Raw genomic sequence first — 12,122 nt, forward strand, 5'->3', positions numbered from 1 at the left:
CAGCATAAAATCTGTCTAATCGAGCTAGATTAATGCCTAACATCCTTCTATCTGATCTAGCGAATTGCAAAGATTCGACATGCTTTTGCTAAAGGAGGAAGAGCACCAAGTATCTTGAAAACCATAACGCACAATCTCTCCCAGATGTTTAATTCAGAACCATATAAAACCGTTTGGCTACCCCCACTTCTATCCAACTTATCCTCGATCACATTAAAATCTTCGACCATACACCAACGATCTGCAAGGGGCAAAGTATCACACAGAGAGAACCAGAACCTTCTCCTATCCAACGACGATGACGACGCATTACGGGCATATACATTTATAAAACCCAGTTTGTAGATTCGGCATTTCTAAAATAATAAATTGCAACTCTTCCTTCCACTAAAAATCCTATGTAGCCTTCGTGGTCTGCGATTATAAGAGCGGCTTGTGTTTCAGGTGTCCGGGATGCGGTTTTGGGCGACCAAATTATGTTTGTCCCAAGGAAATGCTGCTCACACTCCCCAAGTGTCCATTGGCCTCCCACAAGAACAGAGAGAAACAGAGTAGGCCTCTCTAGAGAGAGAGAGAGAGAGAGAGAGAGAGAGAGAGAGAGAGAGCATGGAGAAGCTCCTCCAGGTTGCTCGAGCCTCTGGATCTCTCAACCTCTCCAATCGCTCGCTGAAGTAAGAGCCATCCTTTTCCTCTATTTTTGTTCCTATTTTTCTTTTGATCTGGACATGAATGCTAGCCTTGTGGTGTGAAATTCTCCGGTTTAACATTGCCTTTTCGAGCAGTGAGGTTCCATTGCAGGTCTATGATCTACTGGAAGCAGCTGGTTCAGATGAGAAATGGTGGGAGGTATGTCTATCTTTGTCTGTATTTGTATCTATGCCTATGCCTATGTATGTATGTATGGATGGATGGATGTATATGTGATGTATTTGTATATGTATATGTGTATGTATATGTATATGTATATGTATATGTATATGTATATGTATATGTATATGTATATGTATATGTGTATGTATGTATGTATGTATGTATGTATGTATGTATGTATGTATGTATGTATATGTATATGTGTATGTATATGTGTATGTATGTATGTATGTATTGAACCTCTGTTTTCTGCTTTTATTCTGAGTATCATTTTGGGTTTTATGCTTCTATATGTGTTATTTACATAGGTAACTATATATCTATTCTGAATGTGATATTGTAGGTACTATGTAATCCGGGTGTGATATATTAGTATATAATACGATAGTTTTTTCATTTTATCAATGTAATTATTACATGGGGTTTTATGACTATTGGGCCAAAGGCTACTCTGACCTTAATTAACCTTGTAGCTAATTGGCATACGCTATACATAACTAACCCATTATTAGGGCTTAATTAAGAGCAGAGTAGCTATTGATACTATAGCCTTAAATAACTAAATGATACATAAACGATGATATGTAGCTGTGTATATTTTCATTTCAAATATAAAGGGCACTAGGTTAACCTCTCTCCAGCTACATATCATCGTTTATGTATCGTTTGAGAAAAAGCATTGAATTCTTGATGAACAAACCCATCAGAATAACTTTATGATTATAGACTGGTGCATGTAAGTAATTTCCACTAATGCACATGAAATGGCCTGAAAGACTATTAGCCAGTTCAAATTTGGAAAATGGAAGCTTACTTCTAGAAATACTATAAATATTGGGAGAGATATAATATGAAGTATTAGTTTATTAGACTAAATCACATTTAGATAATGGATAATTACTTTTAGATTTGTCAGAAATGTTCAATATATGATGATGAGAGTAAATTGTGATGAAAATAGAATTTAGATGGATAAATGCAATAAAATTTGGGAGAGGTTTAATAATGGACAAGTAGTGACCAGAGAGTAAATGTATGATTGTAGGTTGTGGAGCTCCAGAAACTATTGCTGGCTCACAATAATATCAAGGCATTGGCTGCCGAGATCGGCAATTTAACATCCTTGACCGTATTGAATGTGAGTCACAACCAAATAACATCATTGCCATCGACTATTGGCAGGTATGTAGTTAATCATAGTAAAAAAAAGAGCTATGGGAAAAGCTCTGTAACACCCCTGAGTTCTGTTATTTCCCCAAATGCCCTTGGTCAACCCCCAAAAGACCAATTATATGTGCTATTTGAGTAATTGTATGGTCAATGCGGTTCCTTTCCCTGTCTTGGTTGATGACCAATGGCATTTGGAAAAATTAAAAAAGCATCTGGGGTAATTTGAAGTTTTCCCCTAAATAGTGTAATCTGTGATGTATTGCTTATAGAAAATCAATATTTTGTAGGTTGGTCTTACTCAAATCATTAGATATTTCTAATAATAAGATATCAATGCTACCTGAAGAGATTGGTGATGCAACTGCATTGGTTCGGTAAAATCCACACACTTTGAAACTTACAACTCTAAGATTCTTTCCGAAATGTGATTGTTATTGAGGGTAATAAAAAGATAATGAAAGGAGTTTTTATTTATTTGCCAGTTTGAACTGTTCAAACAATATACTGTCAAGTCTTCCATCAACCCTTGGATGTTGCTTGGAACTAGCAGAGCTCAAGGTTAGTGCTGCTTTACCAGAGCATCACGATGGACATTTGAAATGTTGGGCCTAAGTTGAAAATCCCATATTATGAATTGGGAAAATTCCTGAAATAGCCCTGAATTATTTTTTTATTTGCCCAAACATCCTCTGCCTAATCATTATTTCTCTGTATGTCTTCAAACACCCAAAAGAGAATGGGAATGTATTGAACACATAATTTCTCAAATATCACATATATTTGCTCTTTTGAGGGTTGACCAAGGTCATTTGGGGAGATAACAAAAACCCATGGGGTACTTGGGTGAATAAAGAAAAATTCAGGGCTATTTTGGAGTTTTTTATATGGACATTTGGCATCTGAACACACCCTTAGTTGGAGGGAGGTTGAGAAATGTGCAGGTTGCGATCTTTGAAAGGTGTTATCAGCTCTGATTTAGCTGAGTAGGCCTTGGCCTTTATCATTGCAATTTGATAAGCTTGAAGTAAACATACACAAGATTTTTAAATCTCACAGGAGATGTTCAATTTTGCTCAAATTTCCATGGTTCTTTTTCTAGGCTACAAATAACTCGCTACTAACCCTTCCCAAGGAGCTGCAGAATTGCACACGGCTATTGGTTTTGGATGTTGAGGTCCTGAGCTTTGAATTTTGAACCTGTAATCACACATACACACATACATACATATGCTGGTTCTATGAAAGTATCTTTTGAGATGTTCTGTGGATTTCTATGAATTTCTAGGGAAATAAGCTTCAAGAAATACCAGAGAATATACTTCAGGGAGTCCTGAACCTTACTGAACTTAATGCTGGTAGGCAGGTTCTTCACTTACTGGTTTAAATGTTTAATTTGTATTGTCTTGTGTATTTGTAACAATTAGGATTTATTGCAGCTAAGAACAAGATAACCGAACTACCAGATGCAGTGGGATGCCTTTCGCATTTGATACGGTTGAATCTACACCAGAATGGTGAATCTTAATGCTATTAATGATATGGGCGTTCTTTCCATTAAAATGTGGCAACAGTGCATCTGTCAACCCTCTTTGATGAAGTGGAAAAATATGCATTAAATTCTTAAACAGTTATTAGCCTTTGTAGAGGATCATAGATTCTTGTTATCTACTTCATATGTACCTCCTGTCGTATTGGTATCTTAAGCACATGTCATACCTATAGCATACCATATGTATGCATATACATATGCATGTACACGTACATGCAGATTATGTCAAGGAAAACAATTTTGTGGACACCATACTTCCTGCTGCGTGGATTGTTTTCTTGTCGTGATACTTGTACTAGGTTTTGTATAGTTGTTCAAAAATTTTACATTGTATGAGTATGTGCAGAAGTTTTGTGTGAGATAAGTGTTTTCTGATTATATTCTAACTTTGCAAACAAATGTACAGCCATTTCTTCACTGCCACCATCTATTTCAGGATGCAAAAGCTTGGCAGAACTCTCTGTTGGGTGAGTAGTGTCATATGTCTTCGTTATCTTGTAACCAATGAAAGAGATCACACATTTAAACAAAATTGATCAACAGAAACAATCGTCTCTCTTCAATCCCTGCTGAGTTGAGTTCTTTGACAGCCTTGGGAACACTAGATCTTCAAACCAACCAGGTATGGAAGTTTTGGGCTAAAGAGGACCTTTGAGGTAGAGCGGATCCACAATACTGAAGAATATCTCTTTTTATGGCTAGATTAGTGAGGTTCCTGTAGCGATATGCTCTCTTCGTCTTTCTGTATTCGACTTGTCAAATAACAATCTGGCAGGTTTACCTGCAGAGCTTGGTACACTTCTTCTCTTAGGTTAAATTACTGAATAATAAAGCTTAGTCATGAATTCTCAAACTGATTATCGTCCCCTTTGAAGGATCCATGACCACCCTAAGAAGGCTTTTGCTATCTGGAAATCCTTTGAAGACTTTACGTAGGTAATAGATGCTCTATGCTTGTTCATGACATTGACTCTCCCTTGAATCATCTGCACAAACCCTATATATATATATATATATATATATATGAAGTTCTTACCAAGTTCCTTGTTGATTTTTATTGATCAAAATTCAGCTCTTTGGTATTGGGTTCTACTCCAGCGCTATTGAAACATCTACGTGGCCGAATATCTAGTAATCAAGGTTAGTATCAGATTTCTGCATCCTCTACATGAAGGTGATTGACATACATGCATATACACATAACTATCCATGTTACATACACATACATACATCTATCCACACATATCCATGCACATTATTGAGAAATGGATATCTTTTCTTAAGATGAAAAACCTGGAACCATATCCACTGGAAATGTTTTTGGCGTAGCCTCCGAAGATCAAGTTGTCAATGCGCTTCGTCAAGCTTCATGTAGCAAGGTTATCAATGATTTTTTGAAACTCAGTTATGATTGTCTTTATTCGTGTAAATTCCTTATCAATGCTTTGGTTACTCTATAGAGTCTGTTACTTTCTGGAATGGATCTAGAAAATATTCCTGCCAAAGTTTTTGAGGTGGAGAACCTTTTAAGCATTGATCTTTCAAGCAATCGAATTCAAAACTTACCTGTAGAAATGTCATATTGCGGTTCCTTGGAGGTAGGAATGGTTCCTTATTATCGTTGACTTTTATGTCTTCTCATTTGGTAAATTACTCTGTATATTCTCAGGTTAATTTGTCAATCGTTTAAGTGAGATCTTAGACACTATGAGTAATTTTTACCTGCATTTTTTTTGGAATATACGGCATCTTCTCAATTCTATAGTTTTTCCTACTCTATGAATTAAAGTTCTTCAATGCCTTACAAAATACACATATAGCATAAATATGCACTATAATTAGTATGAGGTATATTAATATATATTATGCAAAAAGAATATCTGTGCAATAAGATTCTGATGGCATAATATGGTATATACACAAGTTATGGTGTATACAAGCTTTGTATAAAATGTACAAATAAATGAAAAGTGAGCGAAGGTAATTATGTAGAAGGATTTTATTCAAGGCATTTCAACAGGTAGTGTATTGTTGAACATGACGGAATGGAGAAAATAGAATTCCAACTAAGTAACAGAATGGATAAAATAGAAATGGACCAAGATTGGGAAACAACATGTTTATTTTCTTTTCTTTATTTCTTCTCTCTTTAATTCAGGTCTTAATACTCTCAAAAAATAAAATTGATGAATGGCCTTCATCTATCTTTTCTCATCTTTCAAACCTTCAAAGACTGATATTAGCAGGAAATCCCTTAAAGCAGGTGAGATTTTTGTTACTACAGTGAAGAGGAAGGAATAATTTGCTTTTCCAACTTCTAATATCGGCTTGTTGTATTTCTGGGTGGAGTATTTCAATAGCTCCCATCAGATTGTTTCGTGAGTCTTCGAGGACTGAAAGCACTGGATTTAAGTAACATTCCAGCAAAGCTTCCATCCCCACCAGGCTTCTTAAACATGCCTAGCTTACAAGAGCTCCATTTAAGGTTGCTTGTTATACCTGTTTTTGTTTTCATCTTTGCACTCACCTAGAACCTATATTTTATGGTGCTGTCTTTTGTGCCTTGTATTGTAAAGAACCCAACCCAATTCCATTTTTGCAGAAGAATGCAGATACAAGAATTTCCATCAGAATTAGAAAATATGGTGCATTTGAGGGTTTTAAATCTAAGCCAGAATTCAATCTCAACCATTCCTAAGGTACACAAGCATCTCGGTATCGATCACCTAAACTTTTTTGTGATTACTGGAAGTAAAGAATAAAGTAGTTGTTCACATCAGAGATCTATACCTTTTTTGGCCAGGGAGTAGCCTCATTAAAGTCATTGGAGGAACTAGATCTATCAGATAATAACATTTCATCGTTACCAGCAGAACTGGTTTGGATGACTTTTTACATCTATAATTCCCTTTTCTTTCTTCCTAGTTCTGTCTATGTCAAAGATGGTTTTATTAACTTTTTGAGTCTGTTGTCCTAGGGGTTATTGGAATCACGTTTACAAGTCTTAAAATTGGATGGAAATCCATTGAGAAGGTAACAAAACCATGAATTATGTGATTAAAATGTTCTTCATGCATGTGATTATGTTATACCGCTATGTTTTGGTTGATTTTTATCTGTAGTATTCGCCGAACAATATTGGAGCGTGGGACAGCAGCAGTTCTTGAATACCTGAAACTGAAACTACCAGGACAATTGTGTTGATAGATATCTGCCGTTTTTGTAATGCTTTTACCTTAAATCATTCTTTATAGAGGGGCCTCCAAACAGAAACTTGTATTCATTCTTTTGGGCTTCAGTTTTGGCTTTTGGGATTTGGAAAAGCAGCTTCTCTTCTCTCTAGAAGGAAAGATTTAGGGATAGGGAGGTTTTATTTCCTGATGTTGTAATATATCAGACATGACAGTTAATTGTGGCAGCCTAAATTGGTGTGAGATATCAGTTACACCTTTATTCGACAAATTAATGACATGAAAGGAACAAGATGTCTTGTGTTATATTTCTATGATTGATTTCATGGGTATAGTCAGTTGCTATATATGGAATCTCACATGATATGAAATTCTCTGTTTTGTTCTCTGCATCAGGAGTGGCCAAAAATGTAAAATGATGCACTTCTATCACCTGTTTATTTGTTACTGTATTAAATTCATATTCTGAATAAATTTAAATAGTTTTTCATGAGTTAAGTTCAGGATGTCTTCATACAGTGATTAGAGAAATGAATTGTGAGCCGTTAAAGTTAAAAATAGGCAAGCAAGATTATGATAACAATTTTTAGGGGATTCTTTTATTCAACTACAGAAATTGAAGAAGATACATATATAGATATATTTAATCCTGCAGCAGTCATGTTATGCATTGGTTTTTTTACCATGCCAAAATGAATAAAAGCATATTATAAAAACTTAGCCACAAATTAATGTGACAGTAAAAATGTTGGCATCTTTTCATTCACTATCATTGTGAGACAAAACTGAAATATTTCATCATACATAAAGGAAACTGTGGTACGTGGTATCACCATTTGTGTACAAAATAAACTATAGTGAATTCTAATGACTGATTACCCATCACATTCATTAATGTCATCATCTATGTATAATTAGATTATGAATGTTCATTTCATATATAGAGGAAACTGCTGCATCATGAAAAGTATTACAACCTCTCTCAGGTAAAAGGAATGATGATATTTATTCAAGATTTACAAGCAATTTTCCTTATAAATTTATCTATAAATCACATCCATGACCACTCACAGTCAGGCATGATACATCAGTGTAATATAATATAGATAGATAATGTTAAGAAAGGTCCATATGTTCCATTGGGAAAAAGCCAAAATACAACAATGAACGAGCTATTATTCCCTTGGTCAAGATTAATCTACATTATTGTTAAATTTTCCTAGAAGTACTCACCTAGCTATATCTCTCTATGGGCATCATCTACAATTTTTTACATGAAATTGAGATGTAAGTTCTTTTCTTGTCTAGAAGATCATCGCTCCAAAAGCAACATACGAACCTTCCAAATATTTTTTGAGAGAATAAAATGAAATTATTGCTTTCTCACTGAATTTTGCTTATACACTTCGTTCCAGAGGATCACCTCGATGATTGCTAATAGGGGGATCCATGGCTGCTGCTATTCTCTGCCGGAGGTTAAACTTTTTTGCTATAATTGGTCGCACATCATCTACCCCGACCAATGTCTCTAGAAAGGGTAGTAGCCCCAAAAGGGCATTGTCAGATTTATCTTCAAACCAGCTCTCTATTGGAATGCCGTTGTCAACTTGGAAGCCGAAAGCCTGTGAACAACATATGCACAAGATACATCTTTCATTGCTCATTTATCACTCCTAGAAGTGACAACCATCATAGTAAAAACAACCATGATACATGAATTTCGAAAGTGACATATTTCAAATTAATTACACGCACTAAATAAATCTTTCATTGTTCATTTATCACTCTTATAGTATTAATAAATACAACCATGACATGAAATTTTCCGGTGAAGCATTTCAAAACCCATTTTTACTTTCTACATATTTAAAGGAAAATTTCTCAGAATATCCTTCGTTCTTCACAAACTCCCAAAAATAATCCAAGAGTTTTCAAATTTCTAAATATATCCACACTTTTCAGAAAATACCTGAGGAGAATTGTCAACAATGGCCACTTTGGATAGATCACGACCCAACACAGTCAAGTCTTTCAAATAATTGCCTTCAACAAACACACAAGAATCTCTAAAAACACGATGCCGAATCAATCTCCTTTTCGGATCCAACATATTGAGTAGCTGGTCGGCATAAACACTCTGGCTAGCCGTAAAAACTATGATTTCAAACATTTGCGCGACCCTTTCCATAAAGGTCTGCAAATGTGGTCTTCGCCTCACAAACACGGTATACTCTTGTGAATTGAAACTCACAGGGAATGTGAAATCCGCATCATCACAATACTCTAATGTGGAATGAACCAAGGTCTCTGGATCAAGAAAAAAAAAAATTCTTATTTATAAAATGCATTGATGCAAATCCAGCTAGTTAATGCATAAAATACCGAGTTTATTTTACTTTTCTCTCAGAAAGAATACCAATACACCCCCAACTTTATTGCATATTTCCATCATATTCCATCGCCTTTTTTTAGATTGCCAGAAAATCCCCCCTGAATACCACTACAGGATTTAAATAACCCAAATACACATTAGTTTTATTGGGTTTTATCAGAGATTACTAGAGCATAATTAGCAATATAATCAGTTTAATTTGGCATCCGATTCAAATTGATAGCCTATAGGATAGCAATTCATAGGCTATCAATTCATATGCTAATTAATTAGTTTGCCTCTTCTTAGCAATTAATAGGCTAGATAATTGGCAAACTTACCTTGTGAAACACTAGTTAGGGCCAAATTAAATATTCTTACAGGCACTTTGGTGAATTTGAAAAAGTGAGGGGTATTCTGCTAGTTTTTGGGTAACCGAGGGTGTTCAAGCGAATATGCTAAAAGCTAGCGGTATTGTATGTGGTTTTCCCCTATTTTTTTAACTAAAAAAATTAGCATACATGAAACACTATATTACCATCAAGGTCCAAGACAAGTGTAATAGGTGGACAACGTCGTGTTTGTTTAGGAAGCAACACAGGGGAGCGGCTTGACAATATTACTTCTGAAAGATCTGGCAAATGTTTGATGAAAAGGTAAGGATCAAAGTCATCTAGATCATCTTCCTCAGCTACGTTCTCGACTTGTCGAGATTTTTCATTACTACCATCCAAAGCATTAGTTTGTTGAATGGCCAGATATAATGAAGATCCTTCAGAATCATATAATCCATCTTCCATGCACTCTGCAGTCTGCTCTGAATTTCGATTTTCAACCTCTAGAGACCATTCCATGCAATTCACACCTACATCAAAAGCTACATGTGTGCCAATCACTTCTTCATCAGCACTACTTGCAACGGAGTTGGTATGGTCATTCCCTGATGATGGATATGTGTCTACAACCACAGAATCTGAAGAGACCAATTTTTCGAGTTCTTTATTGGAACCATGATTCATTACAACAAAAGTTTTAAGATCAATTCCAAAGTCATGTCTAACATCCATGTCTTCAGGTTTCTCATCTGAAGTGTCTGCCACTTCAACTGAAAAGGGTAAAAACGCATGAAACATACAGTTTAAATCAGTCAAAAAAGAGAAGCAATCTAAGATAACCATCATACCTAAGAAAAGTATCAGATGTGTGTATATGGAGGAAGAGAAATATTAGAGATCAAAAGAATGATCATACCGCTGCTTGTGCAACTGTTTCCAGCCTCCCCATTCACGTCCTTAAACAAATGAAAAACAGGGGAAAATATTGTATCTAATGTTGTAGAAACACCCTAAAAAACAAGCCAGAAAAACATAAGATCACTAACTACAGCATGTTCTGAATATCATGATAAGATGAAAAAGGAAAAGTTCAGAATCTATGTTGACATCGTTTGACCAATTAAAAAAAACTACTTACATTGTGCTCTGCTGATGCTCCATTAATACTAGGAAATGCTAGCCTTAGGTCATGACATGCATCATTATCATTTGGTCGAGCATCAGAACCCTTCTTTGTTTTTGCTCTAGCCAAAGACTGATTGTCTGAGACAAGCTGACACCCTGTTGACAGAAAATATAATAATGTAAACATCATACATGTGCCTTTTGAAAAATATTAACCCACACTCGATATTATATATTAGTAAGGATATCCACAAACTAGAGACCCTCTTGGTAGAAGAGATCAATGTAAAATCCTATATGTGTGTGCCCCATAGAAAAGTTAACCCATTAAAAAGAAATTATAACACAGATATTCTTACCGAAGACCTGGATGCATAAGCAAAAGCAACATGAACATCAAATGTATGCATTTGGATAAACTAACCCAAAATCATGAACCTATGAAAGGAAATTCCGACAAGAGTGCCTTATATTTAAGAGACTACTAGTTAAAAATCATAAGTATTGTCTTTGAGATATTAAAACACAAACCACACATTATAATGGGAATATTCCTACTAAAGGCTCTTTGACTATAGCAGATAATAGCAATAACATCATAAATAATTTCGAACCATAAATTATAATAGGAATAATATTCCTACCTCAGACACTTATGGTAGACGCAATAACGCCCAGACATCATATATATGACTTTGAGATATTACACTTTAAACAAGCATATTATAATGCAGATATTCCTACAAGAAACCCTTTCGGTAGAAGAGATAATGATCTAACCTCATATATGTGACACTCGAAATATGAACATGCAAATAAGAAATTATAATTTAGTCACAAAATTAAACGTCATATATAAAGAAAGACCAGGGATTATTCCAACCCGATTGCTTTTTCTTTGAAGCTGATGATGCTGATGATGTTATCAATGCTACTTCTGCTGTTTTCCTCCGAAGATCCAAAGCATTCCTACTATCTCTGCCTTTCTTCAATGAAAGGTTCACAGTGCCATCTTCAGCCCCAGCTCTTTTAGAAGCTTTCCTAGATTTAATCTTCATACTTTGCTCCTTAAAAAGGTCAGTTGTTTACAATCATTTTCCTGTGATGTCGAGCACTATGAAAACCTACGTTTTCTATGCAAAGGAAAGTTTTATTTCTGCAGTCCAATAGAATGACATCAGTCTAGCAGAACTAGTGCAAAAGAAAAAGGAAATGTAGAAATGACCTATGATAAGTATAAATGTGCATGTGAAGCACTTTAAAAAATGAGCAATTTAAAGACTTCAAAGGAGCAAAATCAAGAAGATTGAAGACAACAAGCTAATTAAAAACATTAAAATGATCATAAATACACAAGACAAAAGACATCAAAATACGCAGAAATTGTGCATTCTTGAACTACAATGAGGAGTTAAATACCAAAAACAGCATAAATGATCATAAATAAGCAGATTAAAGATAAAAAAGAAGCAAATTGATAACCTAAATATAGTTAAAACTAATCAGATTAA

The 12,122-nt window shown here is 35.0% G+C and overlaps 2 protein-coding genes across 3 annotated transcripts; one reads left to right on the forward strand and one right to left on the reverse strand.

Moving 5' to 3' along the window:
* Positions 1-543: 543 nt before the first annotated feature.
* LOC147862352 (Leucine-rich repeat (LRR) family protein) lies at positions 544-7,136 on the forward strand. 2 transcript variants are annotated; one of them, XM_087322717.1, is made up of 21 exons: positions 544-671; positions 783-846; positions 1,916-2,052; positions 2,328-2,414; positions 2,523-2,598; positions 3,140-3,214; positions 3,326-3,395; positions 3,477-3,554; positions 3,996-4,056; positions 4,133-4,211; positions 4,292-4,382; positions 4,465-4,525; positions 4,662-4,729; positions 4,874-4,968; positions 5,050-5,187; positions 5,748-5,852; positions 5,950-6,074; positions 6,192-6,288; positions 6,393-6,467; positions 6,567-6,622; positions 6,712-7,136. In XM_087322717.1, the coding sequence occupies exons 1-21, from the start codon at positions 607-609 to the stop codon at positions 6,791-6,793; spliced, it is 1,785 nt and encodes a 594-aa protein (XP_087178843.1). In that variant the 5' UTR covers positions 544-606; the 3' UTR covers positions 6,794-7,136. The 2 variants fall into 2 exon arrangements, with proteins under 2 accessions (XP_087178843.1, XP_087178844.1); XM_087322718.1 differs by lacking the exons at positions 544-671; positions 783-846 and having other exon boundaries at positions 1,928-2,008.
* Positions 7,137-7,899: 763 nt separating this feature from the next.
* LOC147862353 (uncharacterized) lies at positions 7,900-11,767 on the reverse strand. Its single transcript, XM_087322471.1, has 6 exons — positions 11,495-11,767; positions 10,625-10,767; positions 10,403-10,496; positions 9,690-10,256; positions 8,750-9,087; positions 7,900-8,402 (listed from the first exon to the last, which is right to left on the reverse strand). Exons 1-6 carry the CDS (start codon positions 11,667-11,669, stop codon positions 8,178-8,180), a joined length of 1,542 nt encoding a protein of 513 aa, XP_087178597.1. The 5' UTR covers positions 11,670-11,767; the 3' UTR covers positions 7,900-8,177.
* Positions 11,768-12,122: the final 355 nt, after the last annotated feature.

Source organism: Azolla caroliniana, unplaced genomic scaffold (genome assembly GCF_043228905.1).
Source record: "Azolla caroliniana isolate FFs.n. ecotype wild unplaced genomic scaffold, voAzoCaro1.0.p SCAF_7, whole genome shotgun sequence".
NCBI lineage: Eukaryota > Viridiplantae > Streptophyta > Polypodiopsida > Salviniales > Salviniaceae > Azolla > Azolla caroliniana.